We start from the raw sequence: 22,326 nt of genomic DNA, 5'->3' as shown, positions 1-22,326 counted from the left end.
GCAATGGCTTGGGAATTTAGGAGTTTTTCCCCACAGTTCCTCCTGCAGCTTTACCCAGATGCTGGAGTCTTCTCCACATCACAGCAGGGGAGGCGTAATCTTCCCATTCACTTTCAAGTATCTACCACCTCCTTCTAGGCAGTTGCTCATTTGGGGTCAAGAGCTAAATCTGTATGTATCACCTGCCTGGAAAAGATGACAGGTTTCGCAAGCTTGACTCAGTGTCAGTTGGGCCCCTTGGGAGTCTCGGGGAAAAAGCTGCTAAAGAAGTTAAGTGATTTTATTTTGCAGCTCAGTGACCGGCAACAGCCCATCACACAAGAGAAAAAAAGGTGGGCAGAGTCATGCAGCTCTCACGCTGTGAGTCACGAGAGCGGCAGGTAAGTCAGAGGCCGAGCGAGATGCCCGCTGCCTCCGTGCGCAGCGACGGGTCCCCTCCACCCACCTCATCCAGCACAGCACTGCGCTTTGCCCGCTGCCGTTGGCGCAGAAGAACCAGGCCTGCAATGATGTCAGATGGGACGATGTCAAGGTCTCGGAAAAACTCGGCAAAAAGGTAGGCGATTTCAGAGTAGGCGTCCTGCAAAATCCAGGGAGAGAAGAGTTTAGGATAGGAGGAGGAGTTTGGGTGTGGGGAGCCTCAAAACAGGACACAGAATGAGAACCAATGCGGCAGCAATGGCCTCATTTCTATAGCTCTCTCTCCAAAACATCCACAAGATGCCTTCAGGGAACACCATATCTGGTCTAATTGTATTAATATATCTTATTTATTTTACATAGTCCCACTCGGAGGCCTCAGCTGAGACTGAATTTGTACTACGCTGGGTGCTTCGGCGTGGGCAGGCAGACCACCTCAACATCCAAACTGCCAAGGCAGGCACGAAGGGAGAGAGAGGAAACGTTTTCATCTCTATGTGGTAAACAAGACAGAGGAAGTAAGATGAGATGAGAACCGAGCAAATCCCAATCCAGAGTCATCTCAGAGTCATCCTTTCTCCTCAAAAGCAATTTCATTTGAACAAAGGCTATTCAGGAAAAAAAATAAAGCACTGTTTTTGTCTTATTTAACAGCCTTTTCAGTTCCGTATCTCTGTCCTGGGATCATTTTGCCCATACTTAACCTAGACCTCACCATGTCAGGCACATCACAGACAGTGACAGCTTTTGAATCCTGCTGCTGAACAGTCTCTGTAGCTGCTCAGGGTTCACCATCACACTCTTTGCTATGTGATTTCAAAGAGTTAATCACAAGCAGCATGTGCTACCCACGGCAGCTCTTGGTACTGAAGGAGCAGACCAAGTTACGAGGCTTTTCCAGGGTTATGTTGGATTACACCCAAGCAAAAGGGCCAGAAAAGGAAAACCTGGAAAAAGATCCAAGTCATTAAATGCAGAGCTCCCAGAAGAGGAGGTGACCAAACCCAAAAAAGGAAGACATCACAGGAGGGACAGAAGTGACGTGAGAGGGTCAAGCAAAGGCTCTGAAGCAGAGTGACAAAGATATTTTGAGGAGACGTGTTATTTTCCCTTTTGCTCTGTACTACAAAAAACCCAAGACTCTAAGTGAGAACGGTTTGTGCTGTTGGAGCCGGGCTGGATGGTGAGCCAATGCTGATCTGGCCATCGCTCAGCCCAGCAAGCTTAAAGACAACGGGTGACCCAGAGGTTGGATCAATAAAAAGCAGGACTGAGCAGGTGCTGTAGTACACAAATGGTCAGTTATTTCAACTCCCTGCCACCTGCTCAATCTCTCCTACCAAGGTCTGTCCCAGCCTTATCCTGAACTTTGAGCCTGTATTTTCACAGCACCTGTTACTCAGCACCTCAAGCCACACGACTGCAGTCTTGGCTGTAGAAAGCCTCAGCCATGCACTTGAAGAAGGGCTGGTCTTCAGGACAGGATCTCTCCATCTCTCTTCTTTGACAGACAAGAAAGTAAATCCCTTCTCTCCCTAGCAGTCTGGCAGGAAATGACCTACATTCTTTCATCTCTGACAAACTCCTGGAGTGCAAGATTACTTTCTATCATTTTTCACTTGCCTACAGAAGCAAGTTAAATCACCATTAAGAATGGGGTTTCAGGTGCCAACTGTGCAAGTTTCCATGCCAGCTGTGCCTTTGAAGGCCAAATGGACCGGCATTAACCTCTCCAACATCACAACTGCAGTATCCTTGAAGTGCTGACCCCATAAATCTTAGCACAGTTCCTATAAGCACAGAAGAAATACAAACAGCCTCGACGTAAAAATAGGACAAACACCCATTAACCCATGGTGACAGCAACACCCCTCAATAATCTGACCACAGTAAAAGGCCGTAATGGAAGTTCCACATGTACGTTCTGTTCCGAGGTATGAGTTTCTGCTGAAGCACCTGATCCTATATCGCAGGATCGACCGTAGTGTTCTGCAGGCTCTGGGGCTGGCAGAGCCGGTGGAGACTTGGCGCTTCAGACCCATAAGAACCGATTCCTGCCCCAGCGCCATGTCCACTCTGCAGAACTATTTTCCAGCCCAGAGGACGATGATCCTCTGCTAGAACATTTTTTCCGTGAAGACTGGGAGAGACAGCACCGGATTCATTTCTGATCCATTACATACACATTCATTCCACAGGCTGTCATGCCAGGACACACAAAGCCAGAGCTTGTTTCTGAAAAGAAAAGAGGCTGGGAGTTGCTCAGGCTGAATGTAAAATGGAAATTCAATAGCACACGGAATTTGGAGATTCTGCTTTTATCCTGAACTGAATAAAAAAAAAAAGTAAAACCAGGGTCGCTGCAGAATGAAAAATTTGTTAAAAAAAGCTTGACATGAAGCGAAATATTTTGTATTCCTGAATAAAATGGAGAAATTCAGAAACCAGGCTATTCAGGAGCCTGTCAGGGCTCCTGAGCGAGGCCGCAGCGCCCGTGCTGCGCCCTCAGGACAGGCGTCTCTGGATACCGGGGCAAGGCGACCTGGTCGTGCTCTCGGGGGGAAGGGAAAGCGCCTCTGCTCTGGGAGCACGGGCAGGCGGAGGAGCACAAGGTTACCCCCGAGGAAACGATGCTGCCGTGACACAAAGCTGGTTTTGTTTCGGTTTTCTTGATGGATTTCCCTAAGCAGCTCTAGCAGGTGATGTGTGAGAGGCGGCAGGCCTGGGCTATGACTTCTCAGCGGGGCAGCAGGTTGGGGCTGGGACGGTCCCTGGGAACACGGTGCCGTTTCATCCGCGCCGCCGGGAGGACCAGCGTGCCAGTACGGGCTGCTGGATTTCCGCAAAAGGGCTACGACAATTCCTGCAGCCGTCTGGAAACCGCACCCTGCGGGCGACTACACAGCACTTACCAACAAACCCTTCTAGTCTAATTCATACTGGTTGCCATCTGTGACAAACAAATGTTCAGGTAGCCTTCCCCTGACTCTCAATTATTCTTACACAGCTCTTCATCTTGTTCCACCTTTCCCTTTTGAGGTTAAAATCCCAGTCTCACCTCTCTTCCTATACAAGTTCGTATCCCCTCCAATATGCTCCTTTTTCTGCTGCATCTTTTAGGAGACCAAACACCAGGCTATATTTAGTGAGGCCATCACTGATGTGGTCGGTCCCTTGCTGTTTTCCCTGTCATTTTCTATGCCCTTCTACTGAAGCTAAACGTTTTTCTGATTTTTTGGCTACCGCTGTGCACTGATGTCTTTGTTGAAGTGTCCTTGATAATTCCCAGCTCTTTTCCTGAGAGGCTGTAGCTAATTCAGAGCCCAGCGTATGGCAAGTCATTTAAATTGTTTCTTCAGATATGCACGCATCACCTCATCTCTATAACTTTCTTCTGTCTTTGATAACAATTCCCTGGTTCTGCCTGGTCTTTCAAGAATTCTCAAATATTCGTAATTCTGAACAACTTAAATATTACGAGTTATCAGCAAAATTTTCCACCTTAGCGCTCACCTTTTCCAGCAGGTCCTCAGAAGCCCTGCTGAATATCACCCTGAGGTGCAAACCTGCTCCCACTGCTTCCAGTAGGAATGGACGGCTAACTTTGGGGGGAAGCAGTATCGAGCCCTTTATCCTTCCCTGCTGGACAGGTAACAGCAAGGGAAAAGCCCAACTGCAGCACATGAAAACTTCAAACCAATGATTTTCATGTGAATCTGTGGATTTAGTAGTAGGTTTTGACTGTCAGTAATCCAGAAGTATTCTTTCGCTGATTCCGACAGGTTTGCCTTTTCCCCCTTTCAAAGAGGCGTCTCTCCTTGTTAAGGGGATGAGACTGACGCAAAGAACAGGAGAAACTGCCGAAGCAAACTGGCTGATAAGGGGAAACTGAAGCTGACCACAAAGCGCTGTCAAACGTTGAACCTAAACATAAGGGAAATATGTATTTCTTTCACTGATAACTTCACTTAAAATTATTACCCCAGTTCATGGCAGCAGCGTCAACTTCAGGACAAGAGTTTGCCACTGACAACATTGCTTTTCAGTGCTACTAACTTCACCTTCAGACAGGGTCCTGTAATACTCAAAGCCAGAGGGTTAAGACGAGCCATTTTGAAAAGACAACTGCCCTACTCAGCGACATGACATCTGCATCCAGGGGGAAACATTTCTGCATGACGTACCCAGGTACCCTCCTGCAGAAATGCAAGTGCTCGTTTGGGCTACTTGGGCTGAAAGGAAGGAAAAGAAACCACCACGCAGCAAAACTTCAAGCCTGGTCGTTCCGAGGGTAGTTCAGCTTGCTGCTTCTTGGAAGGCACTTCCAGCCCTTGCAGGCACTACTGTCAAGGCTCGCTGGATTCCTCCTGCCTCCAGATCTCAAAGAACACTCACGGTGAAACGAGACGCATACCGCCCAGGCCTGACAGCAGCAACCCCACGCCGCTACGCCCTGCTCAGTCCCCGTCTCGTCGGCCGTACTCACAGCTCGCTTTCTGACAGGAGATGCTTGGTACCTACCGACTGAGAGTCTTTTGTCCGTGTGCAGCAAAGAAAAACTTTGAGTCTGCGTGTCCAGCTGCTGGCTTGCCCTTCTTCCAGGCGGTGTCTATAAATAAAGGGTGGAGTGTGCACATGAGGACGGGCAGGAGAACACGACTGCAAACAAACAGCAGGGTTCAATACAAAGTCACACAGCTTATACCATCACTGGTAAAAAACGTGCTACACCATACTCTTATATTTATCCTGCTCTAGCAGAGACAAGGAGGCCACATTTAGATTAACAACTTGGCTCATTTTATAGGACAGGAGGGTCGTTCGTAATCTACCTGTTCTGGCCAGGACCAAGCCTCTGTATTTTTATACACAATGTTCAGCCTGAACGGGATGGCCGTAATGAAGGTACTGTTGTTCTTTCTACGGTATCTGCTGGAAGCGGGACGCCCAAGAGCATCTGGAGCTCTGGATGGAAGGAGGGTCTGCTGGTGACTTGGCAGCTGCATCATGTGCTAGGCTGTACTGCCGCTCAGCAGGAAACCTCTGCTTCGGGGCGAGGGGTGGGAATGCTACAAAAGACCCTGAGCACTTAGTATGAGAGGAGCTGCGCAATTTTTTTTTCCAATAAATAGCTTATTTGGAAAAATATAGTCATTAAACATACTACAGTCTCAGAACTGAAACAATTTGCACTCTTTAGTGAAGTAGGGTGCATAACTTGAACCAAAAAATAAAAGAAAGGCAAGCTAGAGGTTTTCTTTCAATTAGAAAAAGTTTTTAAAAAGGCTGAATACAGAAGGTTTAGCTCAACCCACATTTGGTTTATATGACATTTCAATTTCAGCTTCAAAATTAGTTAATTGGACAACCCTCTTTAAAATGAACTACAGCTGAGTTTACTCCACTGCTGTGAGCTTGTCCTAGCTACTACATCCAGCAGGGTGGCAGTCACGTATTTCTGCCTGGCGTACCTGCACACAATGCTCAGATCAAGTCAGGCTTAGTGGCTTTGAAGCGGGCGGCCAGAGCACCACGCTACCGACCCACGTAATGAAGTCCGCAGCTCCTCTAATGCCAGGTCGTGTTTAATGGGAACACAGACTAACTCAACACAGGTCAGACCAATCAAAAAAAAAAGACCACTTCTGTTTTCTGGCAAATGGTCACATCAGGAAAAGCCCGAGCACAGAAAGTGGGGAGCGCCTGGAAGAAAGCAGCTGGTAAAGGAGTATCTGCCTGCAACAGAAGGAGCAGATCCTGCAGGGCAATGCAACGACTCCTGCCTGAGCATTTTAAAACAACTATCCATAACCTCCAAGGAAGACACTAAAAGAGGAACAGAAATACGAGTGTCCTAACACAAGAGCTGGCAGGACTCAGTTTGCTCCATCAAATGCCAAAGAACTCAGGCAGCAATGCAAAGAACTCCACAACTTCACTGTGGGGGTTGAACGAGCAAGCGTGCTCCAACTTTTCCCAAATTCTTTCTTCCTAACACTGAACTTCCACATGTTCAGTATGAGCTGTAACACCAGTTTCTTAGAAAGGCCTCAGCACAATTAGCTGAGCCTTTTGTTGTTTTATTTCCTTAGCTCTGCAAGAACATACAAGCCCACGCACATCACGATGCAACTGGTAAAGGGAAACCACTGTGTAACGGAGTCCAATAGCTACAGCAGAGTACCACAAAAAGGAAGCCAAAGTTACATGTCTTCTTAATGTGACGAGCAAATCAAGTCTTCCCATGAGTTAGGACAGAGGAAATACGGCGCAGATTAAGTGTAATGCAAAGATCAAGTTACTGCTGTACATCAGAAGGCACGTATCACTGCAGACAGAGGGAGTTCAGTAGGAAGGGCTGGCCCTCAGCATCTTGCAGGATCACAATCCAGAAACAGGGAGAGAACTTCATAATGTATTCTTTGGAAGGGATTGCTTTGAGTGAGCGGAGAATTTAAAAATATATTCTCTGAAAACAATTGCTTTAGTAGTGAACACATATAACATTTTATGTTTCCCTTTCACATTATAGCCCACAGCATTTTGCTTGTTAACATCTGTTAACACTCCCTTTCAAGAGTGGAAATCTGCAAACAGCAGGCACAAGCTCTCCAAAAATGTTACGGGCCTGGAGGGAAAAACCTGGCCGCGGCCCAAGGGACAAATACCTTCACTCGGTTGTCTGGGATCTCAAAACTCCTCACAGGGAAGATCATTCTGGGGTTTGTTTTGATTTACTTTTAATTTCTCTGGAAAAAAAAAAAAACAAACAAAAAAACCCAAACCAAAACACCTTTGCAATCTGTGACACACTGTTTCCCTTTGGAAAAATGCTGCTCCGAGCCAAACGGCTTTGCTGTGATGCGGGGTACTGGATCCACAGCAGCGTCATAGCTTCGCATCCCGGTCTCCCTGAGAACGTCCTGGTGGCAACGCGGCGATCGCACACATTAGGCTAACAGGGCGCTAACTCCAAACAGTCCAGGCTAGTGTTAGTGACACGTTGGAAGGGTTAGGAAGAATGTCCTACTCATTCTGCAATAAAAATCCCCAGGCTCCTTCAAACAAAACTCGCTGCACCGTCCTTAGAAAAGCCTGGTTTTTCCTCAGAAAGACAACCTGAAAGATCCGGTTTCAAGACGTTGTAAGAGCGTGTATTCAAAACATCCCTTGAATACACAGGCCCAATGAGACATGCCAAATTTGCAGAGTATTTTTTAAAAGCCTCATTTTTTCGCATTCAATCAAAACCTAATGCCCTCGAGCCCTGTAAAGCCACATTCCTCACTGACAGTTACATATGTCAAGACTGCGTAAGAAAACAAAGCCTGTTTGTGTTGTCCTGCTACTGGAAGAAAAACTTCTGAAAAATGCCTTGCTTGGTGAAAAAAGCTTTCATATCCCCATCTGGGTAGCCCAAAGATGCAATCAATTCTTAATTAAGAGAGCTGACTGCCAACACAAAAGAAATTGCTTCTTGGCCAAGACCAAATACAAGAAACCTCAGGCCAAAAGGTCGTATTTTGAAGACAAAAAAAAAATAAAGGAAGAAAGGGGCTTTGGAAGAAGACACTGCCTCAACCTAAGCAAAATCTAAGCACTGCCTCACTGTTACAGGACAGACAAACAAGCTGTTGTGGTCAGCACTGGCTCAAGGTGCCCGTAAGGATTCACAAATCCAGTGACTAAACGCGCAACCCAGCCAGATACCGCCTTGCCTCGCCTCCTTCGGATACAGATGCCCACACACAGCACCTGACAGTCTGAGCCGCTTTCTTCCAAAATCACCCTCACCAGCAAAGGGAAGCAATGCCTGAAGCCGAAAGCTCCCTCAAGCAAGGCAAGGAGAATGTCAAGAACCAAACAAATGAAAAAAAAAAAAAAAAAAAAGCAGGGCATCCTTGCAGAAATGCTGCTTTACCGCAGGTTGTATGTCCTCAGGTTGCGCTGTCTCCGCTTCGTGGCACGCAGTTTGACAAAGGTCCGGCCTGTCGGGTCGAAGACGCACAGGACGGTGATGCAGACGCTCAGGATGACAACCCAGTTGCACACCACCATTCCTGCAAAGAAAGAAGAGAAGTTGGGTGCTCTGCCCATAACTCTTGGCAGCATCGCTTCCTGCTTTTCGCCACACACGTAGCACCCGCCTCTCCATTGCTGCAGGGCAGAGAAAGTTACCCCAAACACTATTGCAGCCAGCTGCAGCAAAAGGAAATCCTCTGGAAAGGCTTCTAAACCCCAGCTAGGTTTTCCAGCTGTTTGAGGAGATTGCCCATGCAGAAGGCCATTAAATATTCACCAAGTATCTAGGGAGACTAAAACATTAGCATCACCCCCACAGGAGGCTGGCTGAGATTGAAAAGGAGTTCCAGGAAAACAGTAAAGCCATTTTGAACTGAAGACGGGGAACCAGGTCTTACAGACTCCCCAGCCAGACCCCTCCATGGGAACGTGCATTCTTGCCTCAGCGCAGACAGCACAAACAAATGAATAGAACAACTGTTCTGAGCAATAACGTCTCAGGAAAACAAGCACCACATTTACAGCTACAATCCACTTCCAACAGTCAATCCCCGCACGCACGAGTGAATTAGCACTCCAAGGCAAGAGGATGGCTGCGCATACACAGGAATGCACACAAACCACATTCCAAATACATACCCAAAGTGACACTCTTTGCTGTGATATCATTGCAGGAAGTGTAGTACTGCGTTAGCCAAACGATGCCCACAATAGCATACACAAACTCAATCACCAAGATAGCTGAAACAAAAGGAACACAATGGATAATAGCAGCATCTCCCTATGGATTAGCAACTGCCTCTCCCCATCCTCTAGTGAGCAAACCCAAAGACAGGTTCTTTAGCAGGACAGTTGCACAGAATAAGTGACTGCAGGACGGGGCCCCCAGTGCTTTCGAAGGTGATATTCAAGAGGTTGAACCAAAAGTGTAATGTGTCCTTAACACTAACTGCTCCTAAATGACACGAGGACCACAAGCGCACAGAGCTGTCAGTGCCCTTGGCCATATCAGAGGTGTGAATCAGACATACCTTCCGCCCACGACAGCAGAAAGACTCCCTTAAGTGACAAGAATCACCATGTACCTAGGTCTTAACCACTTCAGACAGCTGGCCTGATTCAAAGATATGAAATAAATAGCGTGTACCCAGGATTAATCCTGCTTACTACACTTAGCAGGTGCTCCCAGCTCCTCTGCCCTTCGCAGTCCTTCCAGGAATAGTTCCCAGGACACAGTCCTTAAGGAGTCATTCACTGGCTCCTCAGCTTTGCCTGTTACCGTGGTAATGAAGAAGAAACTGGGGGTTGACAGCAGCTCCCAGGAACAAAAAAGGTTGGGAAACACTGCTCTGAAGTGCTCATCCTCACACCTTCCCTACGCATTACAACCCCAAAGTACAGGTGGGCAATCAGGTATGGAGAGGGTAAATGGCTTGCTTAGTAATGCCTAGCAAGCCTTTGGTGTAGCTGAGACTAAACCCACATTCGAGCCTAGTCGACCCTAACCTCCACCCTCCGTATCTGCGTGTCAGCACAGAATCTTGCATGGCTTACTACAGATTCTCACTATCCTGGAAAGACCAGTCCAAAGAGCCACACAGCAGTTTTCAACAGCAGTGGGCAAGGAACCAGGGCTAGACCTAGCTCCTGATCAGCCCAACCTATGTTCTTAAACTGAGTTAGGCTTTGCCTACCTTGGTTTGCCTCCCTCTGAGATTACCTGCTGCAGGACAGGAGCAGCAGGAGCACAGATGAGACTTTCCTGGGTTCATATTGGAACTCTTTCCCTAGATTCATATGCACTAAACAGCAAGTGCTTAAATGGGACAGTCACGTGGACCTTGCCCACATGATGGTCACACTCCTATTTCTATCATCAGAACTGATGAAGGCATGAAGAGTAAAAAGCCCCGTGAAACAAGCATCTACAAAACCCAAGATACAGTATAAACACAGATCCCAAACACATGTATTAGTTTATGGCAGACAAGGAAGAAAAGGGGATGATGCTTGGGAAGGAAAATGGCTCTTTGGATTCTCTCTACCTCCCTTGTCCCATTTAGTCTGGTTTTAACACAGTGTTACTCAAACTGTCAGGCTCTATATGCTTCCCTAGGGAAACTGCAGTGTGTCTGGGAAACTGGAGAGAAAGACTTGTTTGCTAGTCATGTTAATGATTTGCACTTAGCACTTAAAGGCAGAAATGTCTCCCAGACAGAGCTTTCAAGCAAGGTTACCCCTATTTTAGCAAATTCTGCATGAAAACAATCCAGCAAAACCAGAAATGCAAAAACATGAGATGCTTCGTTTGGAATGGGGTGACTCTGCATCTCCAAAAGATTTCTCTTAAAATCTTCACTCAGCACAGAAAGATCTGATCAAGTTTCTGTACCTGGAAGACGACAGAACAGAGGAGAGAAGGCAAGCTGAAAGGGAAGCCCTGAATGAGAGATCAAGGAGCAACCTCTTTTCTGATCTAGTTCTTGGTGGGTGAGTGAGACAGGAAATGTTTTTAGGAAGGCAAATAGGCACTCTGAGAGAGAGGATGCAACCAGTGAGCAGGTGGTAAACCTATTTATCTCCTGGTGCCTGGAGGTGGAATATCAAAGTGCAGGTTGCTGGATGGAGAGATGCATCACATGTGAGTCAAGAGGTCAAGTGTATGTCTCAAGGTAGGTGGAGGTAAACTTAAGCATCTGTATGACAGGCAAGGACATGCACATGCCTCGGGGTCAGAACCACCACGATTTACATAGACATATGCCTGTATCATCGGAAAACGTGTGGAAAAAAGGTGGGGGAGAAGTGTAGATGCATCTCAGTGTGGCAGATCTGTGTTTCGAGACAGAAGGGGAGCATATTTTGTTAGAGGAAAAGGATGTACCTGCATCGCAATGAGGATGACAAGTTAAAGGTTTGCTAGAAAGATATTTGGGGCATTGCATGGAAGTCTTACAGCAACGACAGGGTGCGGTATATGTGATGTATTCAGATGCATATCACATACAAGTGGCCATCTGGATGTCTTTCAGAAGCTGTGTGTTTGTCAGGGTGTGGGGAGAGAAGTCTTCTGCGATAGCAGATGGCAGTGTGGAGGCTGAGTCATTAGGAGGCCTCAGGCCGCTGCCTCTTACCCAGTCTGACATAGAGCACATACTGCATCGAGTCCCGGGGCTCTGTGTACAGGATACTGCCTCGCATGCTGAGCCAGATGATTGCCACCTCTGCGATCATACAACTGAGCAGGATGCCCAGGTAGCCTCTGCCGTGGTCCACCAGGTTAAGCGAGCAGGTCTCGTTGGGGTTGTACACCAGCCCAAAGAGCACCACAGAGAGGATCACAAACCTGCCAGTCACAAACCAGCTTGTTACCAGCAGTGTAAGCCAAAGAAAGCTGCATGTAATACCCCACACCTGCTCTCCTCACCAAACTACTGAGGATCCTCAGTGTCCCACAGCTATTTACAATTAATATTCATTTGTTCTGGAAATCTCCTCCCCACGAGCCATCCAGAGGCCCTGCTACCCCAGACAGAACAATCTGATGATCCGTGTCAAGTCACATCAGCCCACGGGATCTTCCACTCCGATTGTTTTTCCTGAGCCCCTGTACAGAAACTCAGCCCCGGACTCCAGCGGACAACCTTGGGTAGCACTGGAGGATGCAGGCAGCTCTGGTCAGGCTCCCTCTTTGGAACTGGAACTAGAACTTATCCAAAGAACCAGAAGCTGGAAATATGTTGGTGTCTGTCAGAAATGCCCCAAACAAGCCTTCCAGACGCATGTATAAGCGCAGGAAGAATTACAGCTGCAAGAAACAGGAATAGCAAAAAGAATTCATAGGAGAATTCAAACCTTCTGCCTTTCTCACTTACCAGGTGGTATGCAGGAGGAAGAGGAAGACGGCTGGCAAAACCAGGTCATCGCTGCCTACAGACCAGCGACGGCGGAACACGACAATCCCTGGCATGGCTAGCGGGTCTGAGGAAGTTCAGCAGGCACGACACTCACCTCCTGGAAAAGAACCACAGTCAAAGATGCTGCTGACCCTCTTCAACGCCCTCAGGAGAGCCCCACACCAGCAGAAGGACTGCACCTGAGAGCTATCCTTCTTCACACCAAAGATGGCAGAGCTTCTTCCTTCCAGCACCAGGGGGCATGGCACGCTCGAGGAGAGCACGGGAGAGGAATGTACAGTTTAAAGAGTGGGAAGTATTAGGTGAAGGAGGTGTGTAACTCACTGAACATAATCACCACTCAGCCAGCTCCACTTCACAAGATTACTTGGAATCCTGTTAGGGCTGCATGTTGGTAAGCAGTCGCTGCGGGGTGCTCCGGACAGGTTACACTGGCCTCAACTCTATTTCCATGTCCTTCCACAGGCACACCTGCTGCCTGCCTCTTTTCTTGTTGTCCAACAGTTCCCTCCCTCACTTGGCTCAGCAAGCCAAAATATCCATTAGCAGTTAGCAGCAGCATCGGGAAAAGCTATTGACTGGCTCCCAACAGCAAGCACTTAGAGTTGAGGGAGCAAGCTCCTAGGAGATCTCGCACTCGACCCTCGGTTGCACAGAAGCACCCTGCCAGCTCCACAGCTCCCTTGTGTTCACGCTGAGCCTGACAGGCACTAACAATTAAAAGGTCGAAGATTGAGGAGCTGGCTGTTCCTCCCCACGTTTTGTTTGTACTCCTATTTTTAAAGCTTCACAAACCCTTTAAAAAAGAAACAGCAGTGGTATAAGTCACAAGACTCCACAGGGCTATCCAGACACCTCCTCCCAGCACAGCTCTCCCACACCGTTTCAGTTCTGCTGTACATACTCCAGCCTGCTCCAGTCCGAGTCCACCGCATCAGAGCGGCTCAGTCCTTTCCTGCAGCACACCCTATCTCCCTTCTGCATTTCTTGTTCAACACACTTCAACCGTGACTTCTGTTCGGTTTTGTCAACCTTCGGTTTCTGAGATCGTGTCTGTGCCGCCTGCCCACAGCCACCAGTGATTTCCTGACTGCAGCAGCCATCCCTGCTCCTCTCTTCCGCACCCTAAACCCTGCTGCACTTCTCACCCGCGCTCTCCCGCGCTACCGCAGACCAGGGGACACCACACGTTGGCCTGCGCCTCTCCGCTCCGAGCCACCGTCTCAAGAGCGCCGAGTTCTCCCAACAGATGCATCTCAGCCTCAAATCACAGCCCTTCTCCTGTCCTAACCCCGCTAACCTCACGTCCTCACGTTCACGCGCTGCTGCCAGAGCGCTCCATCCGTGAGCTGCAGTCACCACGCTGCTCCAGAGCTGCATCTCCGAAGTACTAACTGCTCTTTGTACCGAGCTGCCGATTTGCTGATAGGCTCACGGGCAAAAATGAAAAGCGTCCACATTTGTTAGTTCTGATGTAATCAGGATTCCCAATAGCATTTCGGAGGGAATATCATCTCCCACACCTCATGCACCAGGGTGGGGAAAAATTCACTTGTATATGATGTCTCTAACAGTGCTCTGGGGGAAAAAAAAAAAAAAAAAAGAGTGGGAGTGACATAATCACATCTAAACTAATTTGAACCTTCAAAGTAACACAACTGTTGGTTCTGTGACAGGCCATGGATAGTATCACAGCATCCATCGCTGCAGTTACAGAGCTGCCTCGTCCTACCTTCATTCACTTCATTCACTGGTCAGGTGTGGTCACCCCATCGCTTACCTGCTGTGCAGACCATCCCAAAACAGGAGCCCCCCGCTCTGGTACCGACACCTATGGCCGCTGCACTAGCCCTTCCTACCCGTTTCAGTCACCAAGTATTGAAAACCTACACAAACCTTTCACACTTTCCAGGAGATTCCATCGTTAACAGGCTGACACGCTTCCAGCACGTTACTCACTTGGGTGAAGGAAACGCTCTATTCCACAAACAAAGCGAATGTGAAATTACAACACCATTTGGATTCACACTTCCTTAGCACATAATAATCAGAGCACTCGGTACATTGCAGCTCTACCTTCAAACTGCTCACTCCTCTGGCCATCTGGCAACTCCTTCTAGCCTTGCCATGAATAACCCGCCTGCCTCTCACGTACCACCCGCGTGAAAGCGCTTCTACCTTGAATATTGCTAACCCTGCTCCGTATACGCAGACACGCTTTCCAGCACGCTCGTTCACTCCTCTGGCCACCGCGGCACCTCCCAGCCAAGCTCAGGCCGCGGTTCCCATCATCCCTCGGCTTACGGCTGCATCCCACCAACGCACTTTCCACAACTCTTCCACCTCTCCAGACGCAGGCAGTTGTGCTCTGCCTGCTTTCACCACCCTCTGCCAGTTTAAAAGGCAGGGGATCGGCAAGAGCAGCAAACATCTCATGCGAATTCCTTACCCACAGCAGCAGATGGGGACGGAGCAGAGCCTGTCACTCACTGTCGCACACAAGAATACTCACTGTGGGACTGTCACTCCTAGCTGTATGCTTACCAGGCTCCCGGTGCACTGCAGAAAGAGTCCCGATTAATTTTCAAAGACTCTCTGTTGAAAATCTAAACCATGAGGTCTGGGGCCTTGCCCCCAGTTTGGAAAGAAGGGAGATGACAGAAGGCCTGAGACTGTAATGCCCACCAAAAAAAAGAAACAGTAAAGCACTCAGTGTGAGGACTCTTTGGCTTCATTCCAGGGTAGCAGAACTCAGGAGTTACAATTTAAGATGATGAAGCTATGATCTAGCAGAGGAACAGGGAGGAAAATGGAAGGTCAGAGTGCAAACAGCCCTGAGATCACTGACCCTAGTTTTGCAACGGCAAGAACCCCTTGCATTGCCCCTAGAATTGCTGCAGAGAGTGAAAAATTCCCAGGACCTTGAAACCTGAACCCCAGTACAAGAAGCCCCAAGCTCCCAACACCAAAATTAGGGGGAAGCACATGCAGGCACAGGCTCTGTGTGCAAGGAGTCCAGAGCCCTTGACCCTCAGATCAGAGAAAGATCTACGGAAGCAGAAATCTTACATGGCATGTGGTCCAGCCGCTGCACATTCTTCTCTCCCGCAACGGTATTTCAGGAAAAGTGCATATCCACGGAGACAGACATCACAAGCGAAGGAGGGAACGGCAAACTCTTCTTGCAGCCATTGAAAATCCCACTCGGCAGAGGGAAGGACGGCGTGGTGACTGCCTGCCGACAGAGCCGGGCATCATCTTCAGAGCAACTCCCGCCCTCCAAGACAGCAACCTCATTTATTCATTGGGGGGGCTGCTGAGAGCCACCGAGCCAGGGGTCGTGACTCCCCCCTTCCACACCCCCGGCACCCTCTGGAAGGAAGTGACATCATCCCTGTTCTGAGGAGATTGTATGTGAATTGTGGGAAGGAGGACTGGGAGCGAGAGCGGGCGACGCTGTCAGAGATACACGGAGATGGGAGAGAAGGAAAGCCCTCCAGCAGCCAAGCACAGCAGCGCAAACCTCCTGCCCTCTTGCCGCCGAGAAGCCGGCGGGACCGGGAGCGCTGCAGCAGGGGTTCGGGCTTGTCCCGGAGCCGTGGGTGTGAGCGGGGAGGCCCTCGGCTGCAGCGGCTGGCATGGGGCAGCGCTGCCGGAGCAGGGCTGGGAAAGGCTCAGGGCCGCTGGTCTCTCCTCTGGCATGTGCTGAATATCCAGGGGGAGGGGAATTGGACAGGACACAAAAGGGGCACAGAGAGGGGGCCACCCCGGTCACAGAAAGGAGAGACTGTTCCAGAGGAGCAGCCTCTCCCGGGCCTTTTCAGCCGTTAATTCCTTGTGACACGCTTTGGGGTATGACAGGATGTGGGGGAAGGGGAGAATTAGCTGTCTGTAGGGAAAGGCTTAGAGAAAAGAGCAAGGGAGAAAAATGCTACACCGAGACAACATTCCAGCTAACCCTAGGAGATTTAGTCTAATCCAACATCCCATCACATCTGACATTAGCCTCAGAAGAAGGTATACAAGTAAATACAAGCTGAACACAGCCAGAGCCGAAGGAAAAGGGCTGTGCGCAGATCTCGCACCACGGGAGACCACCCACACCACGCCAACACCCCGGGAGAGAATCAGCGATTCCCCACCACCCAAATCCACAGGCGGGATTTGATTTAAGCTCACAGCATCACGCAGACACCCGGGGCGCATTCGCACCCACGCAGCGCAACACGCTAACCCCCTGCAAACCCCCGCCACGAGCTCCTTATCCCTGGATCCACTCAGCATCCCCACCTCGATCACCCAAAAACCTCCTCCAGGTCCCCACTCAACCTCCTGCAGTTGAGACCGTTACTTGCTGTTTGGGTCCAGCAGAAGATGGGAGACCAATACCACACTGAAGGTGGATCCGCCAGCACCGATAGTTTCTTTGCGCTCCGAGAGACCACTGGCGATGTCGGCACAGAGGCATTAGCAGGAGGAAGCCCTTCTAGCTCAATAAATTCATCACCTACCTTTCCACTCAGCCTGAGGCGGTGACCTGCTTGCAACTTGGCACGACCCAGGCATGACAAAGCAATCCCATCTCATCTGCGTTTCGTATCTGTCAGCACCTTCTTTCAGCTGGTCTCCCCAAATTCTGCCTCAACTCTAGAGTCCTGCAGTATCATTCAGTCAAACTCCCTCAAAATAATTACTGTTCAAGGCCCAGCAACCAGACCTTCATCTCCGCTGCTCAGGGCTACAAAAGAAAGGGGATTTCTAGGTCTTTGCTCTGTGGGTGGTTGCAGGAGTCAGTACAGGACAAAGCCCTTTGCTGTTCTACAGAAATCCAGCAGCCCGTACTGGCACGCTGGTCCTCCGGCAGCGCAGATGAAACGGCACCGTGTTCCCAGGGACCGTCCCAGCCCCAACCTGCTGCACCGCTGAGAAGTCATAGCCCAGGCCTGCCGCCTCTCACACATCACCTGCTAGAGCTGCTTAGGGAAATCCATCAAGAAAACCGAAACAAAACCAGCTTTGTGTCACGGCAGCTCAAACAGCATCGTTTCCTCGGGGGTAACCTTGTGCTCCTCTGCCTGCCCGTGCTCCCAGAGCAGAGGCGCTTTCCCTTCCCCCCGAGAGCACAACCAGGTCGCCTTGCCCCGGTATCCAGAGACGCCTGTCCTGGGGGCACAGCACGGGCGCTGCAGCCTGGCCCAGGAGCCACGAGAGGAGAACAGGGGCACCTCTAAGCCCTGAGAGACACCTGAGTAGCCCAGGCAGGCACAGGACAGCAGCCGAGCATCCCCAGGTTGACTCCATCCAGTTAGGTCCTCTGGAACCGCCTTCTGCCTCCTACCACACAGGATGGCAACTGCACGTACTCCTCCACAGCACCGCACAACCTTCCTCGTCTCCTTCTATCCACGCACTGTGTTCTCTCCCTTGCCAGGATATTTGCATTTCCTCTCTTTCTGAAGTTATTTATTAGAGCTATTGAAGCTCTCTGTACTTCTTGCAGGTGCCGAAGTGTTTTTATACCAAAGTGAACTAAAAAAGCAACAGCATTGTAAAATAACCACATTTGTCAAATTCAGCTGACCAAAAATGACAGTCAGCAGGTTTAACCGTCCCGCTCCTGACCCTTAAACATCTGCTGGCTCAGAAAATATAAACCCTTCCCCTGAAATAGCACTTCATTAACAGACAGTGTTCCAGCCCCATCAAGTCACCCCCACCTGAATCTCACATCCTTCCTTTCCTCGCAAGCACGTCCCACATGGGACATGGGCTTTCTATCCCAGGTTGGGTCATCACCCCCACAGCTTACAGAAACCTCCTGTTCCCATTAAACACGACTTTCTATAAGCACTTACTGTACTTGATGGAAATCACCAGTTAGAACTAGGATCAAACTTCATCAGCCCTTGTCCAGCTATTTTTAAGGGTCTTAAATGGAGCTCTTTCTGAGCTTGGTTCCTCACAATCTGGAAATTGTTCTTCCCTTGCAGGGCAAAGCGGGGATGCGGTTACATCCATACAGAATGTCCTGAAGCTGCCTAGGAGGCATTTGCTCGCCTATGTTTGCACACATACAAACCCATCTCTCCTCCAGCACCTCTCGCGTGCAGTCCAAACTAGACGGCGAGGTCTGTTGCTATCTCCCCTCTACAATTTACCCATAACAACAAGAAGCAGCAGAAGTACGCAGTAGGGCAGATGAAAAAATATCCAAACCTTCGAGAAGTGCCCTTCCAGGGTGGGAATATCTCAGAGCATCTTGTAAGAGGGAGGAATACCTACTCAACACACACAAAATGGAACAGAGGTTCATAATGTAAGGTGGGAACAAATCACACCGCACCAAAGGAAGATGAGCCCTTCCAAGAGAGGGCTGCCTTTTACAAGTGGCAGAAGATACCTATTCTGAGTGATGCCTGCAGGAATTGCAGGGAAAGCTCCTTCCCTGGGGGCAGATGGTACAGCAGCTGCCGGAAGGTTGTGAGGATAGTTCCAGTATGACTGAACATGGTTAAGGGAACAGATCTGTACTTTAAAGAGTATTGTATGTATTAACATAACATCTAAGAGCCGTATTTACAACCAAGCCACGGACTGCTCAGCATGGGGAGGGAACGCTGGCAAAAAATCAATGGGGTCTTTAATTTTGGAATACCAATTTCACACCTACTTTTAAGATTCTCCTTTACGGTCTCCCATTCTCCAAGGAGAAGGAAATAAAATGAGTCAGTGCCAGAGCCGTGAGACGAAGCCATCGGGTTTGAGAAAGGAAAGGTTCAAAAAGCCTCTTGTGGCTTGGCACATTTCAGGCGCAGCTCCCCCCGGATAAGGCCGCTGTACCACAATCATCTCACTACAATGTCATCGTTACAGAACTAATACGATTAGGTTAGATCTGGAATTACAATAGTGCCCACTGACACAGATACCCAAAATATATCTTGGAGTATAAACTGACCTTCAAAACCCAGGGGACAAGAATTTACCTGTATGTCCCACCAGCTTAAATCATAAATGCTGGCATTAAATACACCCTTGGAAGTGCAACGGTGATGGTCACAAAATTATATTGGTAAGAACAGACTGGCCAGTTGGCCCAATGCTGGCCCACCTCGGCCCCAGCTCACTCCTCCCTCCTATTTCTTCACAAAGCCCTTTTGTCTCTGGCAGCATAAACACATCAAGATGTTTTCTAAGTCCATGTGCTCCTTGCTGAAATCCATCCCCTTTGTCCCTTACTCCAAACACCTCCTGCCTTGGGTAGAAATAGCTTTCATGAGTCCCACACTATCTTCAAAGGCAGGCAACAGCTCCTACCTGTTGCCTTCCTGAACCTCGCAGTCTTATAATTTATACCCTTGAATTTCAAAAGCCTCTTATCAGTTTTTCTTAAGCGGTCCCTCTTCTCTCATGAGGGAAAAAAACCAAACAAGCAAAAAAAAAAAAACGAACCAGCTCTCCAAATCTCCCTACTAATGCAGAACATTTAGCATCGCATTTGCTATTCACTCCAAACTGGTTATTTTCCTGTAGAACACTGCTGTGCACCACACACCGCAAAGGCTCCAGCGCTGACCTCTCATCTGCTCTTGAGCAATAACACTGCTAATCCCAGGCAGTCTAAGCCATTAGCTGTGATGGCCAAATTCGCCAGTATTTTTAAAAAGCGACGCTATTATCAAAATATTTAAGTTAACTTTAATCCAACTTAAACACAAAGGATTCAAGTTTTCAAGCATTTGTCTGCAACTGCAAGGATTAGTATTTTTCCCCGTCCAACTACATGAGAGAAAGTGATCATTTAAGGGAAAAAAAAAACAAACACAGTAGAAGCTGGCAACATCCCTTCGCCTCTATTCAATGGAGTCACCCACAAACATGCAATATGCAAGGGGAAACCAGATAAAATTCTCCCCTTTCGCCCGTGACAGTGGCTCATTTGCTTTTGGAGGGCTGGCTAGCCACACCGCTGCTGCCTTCAGGAATAAAGCTAGTCTTTGCAAAGCTGAATACATTTTCTGAATGACTAGTTTTTATTCTAGAGACACCAGAACAATCAATGTATCTGCTTGGCATGTACTTGTCCACAGCGGTGGTGTTTTCAGGGGGGAAAAAGAAAAGGTATTATCTTGCAAATCTCGCTGGGTTTAGTGCAAGAGTATGGAAAGGTCCGAAGCAGAGTTAAGTGATACCAAAGCACTGTTTACAGCACGTGTTCATAACTTTACAACCACCTGTTAAAAGCAGGATAAGGGATCCACCAAACCAAAGAGAAAACAAAGAAATTCTCTCCTTTCGAATACACCTCCTCTAATGAACCGGTGTGAGTTCAGAGCCCATTCCTGGGATCGCAGGCCTACAAACCGACAATACCGTAGACCCCAGCGGTTCCCTGCGGGAGAGGACACCACCTGACAGCCCCCGCCATCTCAGCACCACCCTCTGTTTCACAATACCCAAACTGAACGCCGCTACCCTGGCAGCGCCCTCAGCGCCCCTCTCACGAGCAGCATATGTCTTTCCAGCAAGTGCACTGAATGGGTGGATTTGCCCAGGGTGCCACCTGCCGTAGTTGCCGTTAGTAGGATGTGTGAGCAAATAGGAAAAAAACAAACTAGCAGGATCTAAAGTCTCGTCTCCCCCCTTTTTTTTTTTCCCCCAGCTGGGATACCCCACAGGCCAGGATTTGCCCATGGGCAAAAAGGAAGATATTGGTAGGGATAAGCACTGGCCTCCTCTTAAAAGCACTTTCATTTCAGTACATAAAGACAGTGATCAAGGTGAGACATTTCAACTGCCCAAATTAAAGGGAGAACAATGTTCTGAGAGATGAGAAGAGCCTCACCCTACACCTCCAAGGTTACTAGTACTTTTCTCCTTGACCTCAGCAGGAGCACAGTTTAACTCCAAGCTTCACACTTGTCAGACTATGGAAAATTAGAAGTCTTCATGAATAACTGGTCAAGAAACAACAGAAGTTGACAGATAAGCTTACCTTAAAATGAGCCACTTTATTGAAAACCTAGGAGTGGAGAAGGAGCACAATCCAAGTCTGCTGACACTAATTTAGTTAAAAACAACACCCAATCGTTGTATCAATGCCGACATATCTGCAACCACCTACATTTTGTGCTAGCGAAGCCCACAATCTGAGCTTTCTGATGATTCCAAGCTTGAGCAAAAATAATGTCCAAGTTGCTAGGGGGAAAAAATGTATTAAAAAGTGAAACTAATTTTGTATTTTAAATAGAACTTACTGTTCTACAGGGTAATAAAATCTGCTAATGTTTAATAGACAGCAACCAGTGACAAGAAAAGCTTGGTTTGAATGGGGCAGGGAAAGGATGTGGAAAGATAACATTCAGATGTTGACCTAAGTCTGTTGGCCTAATTCTGTAGATACAGCAAGCGCCTCGCTTTCAGAAATGCTGAGCACCTGGGCACCCCAAATCTGACTGGCAGCAGCAGGCCATGCGAACAACCCCGGTCAACCCACGCTCACGTATGTGATACAACAGTTCATTTTCCCTGGACACAATTATTGGGGATCAAAGTTCTTTGTTTTTGTTGTAATATTCCACGGCTGTATTCGAAATTTGTTAATTCATGGTTGTAAACCACACAGCCATTAATTTGTCTCTAGTAAACATTACAAGGGCTGGATTAAGTCAACCAGGGCAGAATGAAGTGGTAAACAGTACTTACAAAAGGAGTATTCCAGATGTAGCTGACTGGTGCCAATCTGACAGCCTCATTTCTTTAGGCAAGCTATTTTTCACTACAATACTGGCAGATTCAAATCTGCCACTTTTACCCCACCCTGGAACGGTTATCAGATCAGCCACCTTAAAAAAACAGGAGGAAAAAGAATCAGGAGAGGCATATTTCAAGATGAAATATATATATATATATATATATTCAGCGACGTAGCCCTGCTACAGCTAATCTTGAAGTGACCTGCCTTTAG

At 48.4% G+C, this 22,326-nt stretch overlaps 1 protein-coding gene across 5 annotated transcripts in view; it reads right to left on the bottom strand.

Moving 5' to 3' along the window:
* Positions 1-22,326, bottom strand: part of DAGLA (diacylglycerol lipase alpha) — an 80,089-nt gene that overhangs the window by 33,665 nt on the left and 24,098 nt on the right. Inside the window, exons 2-9 of one of the 5 annotated variants that reach the window (XM_075095075.1) lie at positions 22,065-22,204; positions 15,429-15,594; positions 12,318-12,456; positions 11,577-11,788; positions 9,082-9,183; positions 8,342-8,480; positions 4,942-5,029; positions 446-580 (exon numbers count right to left, since the gene is read on the bottom strand). In XM_075095075.1, the coding sequence (XP_074951176.1) occupies positions 446-580; positions 4,942-5,029; positions 8,342-8,480; positions 9,082-9,183; positions 11,577-11,788; positions 12,318-12,412 (771 nt within the window). In that variant the 5' untranslated portion in view covers positions 12,413-12,456; positions 15,429-15,594; positions 22,065-22,204. Of the gene's footprint in view, positions 1-445; positions 581-4,941; positions 5,030-8,341; positions 8,481-9,081; positions 9,184-11,576; positions 11,789-12,317; positions 12,457-12,538; positions 12,734-15,428; positions 15,595-22,064; positions 22,205-22,326 lie in introns of those variants that run through there. The other 4 variants (XM_075095077.1, XM_075095074.1, XM_075095078.1 and 1 more) reach the window with 4 other exon arrangements.

This window comes from Phalacrocorax aristotelis, chromosome 5, assembly GCF_949628215.1.
Source record: "Phalacrocorax aristotelis chromosome 5, bGulAri2.1, whole genome shotgun sequence".
Taxonomy (NCBI): domain Eukaryota; kingdom Metazoa; phylum Chordata; class Aves; order Suliformes; family Phalacrocoracidae; genus Phalacrocorax; species Phalacrocorax aristotelis.
Note: the sequence above shows the minus strand (reverse complement) of the source record. Positions and strands in the feature narration are given on the sequence as shown.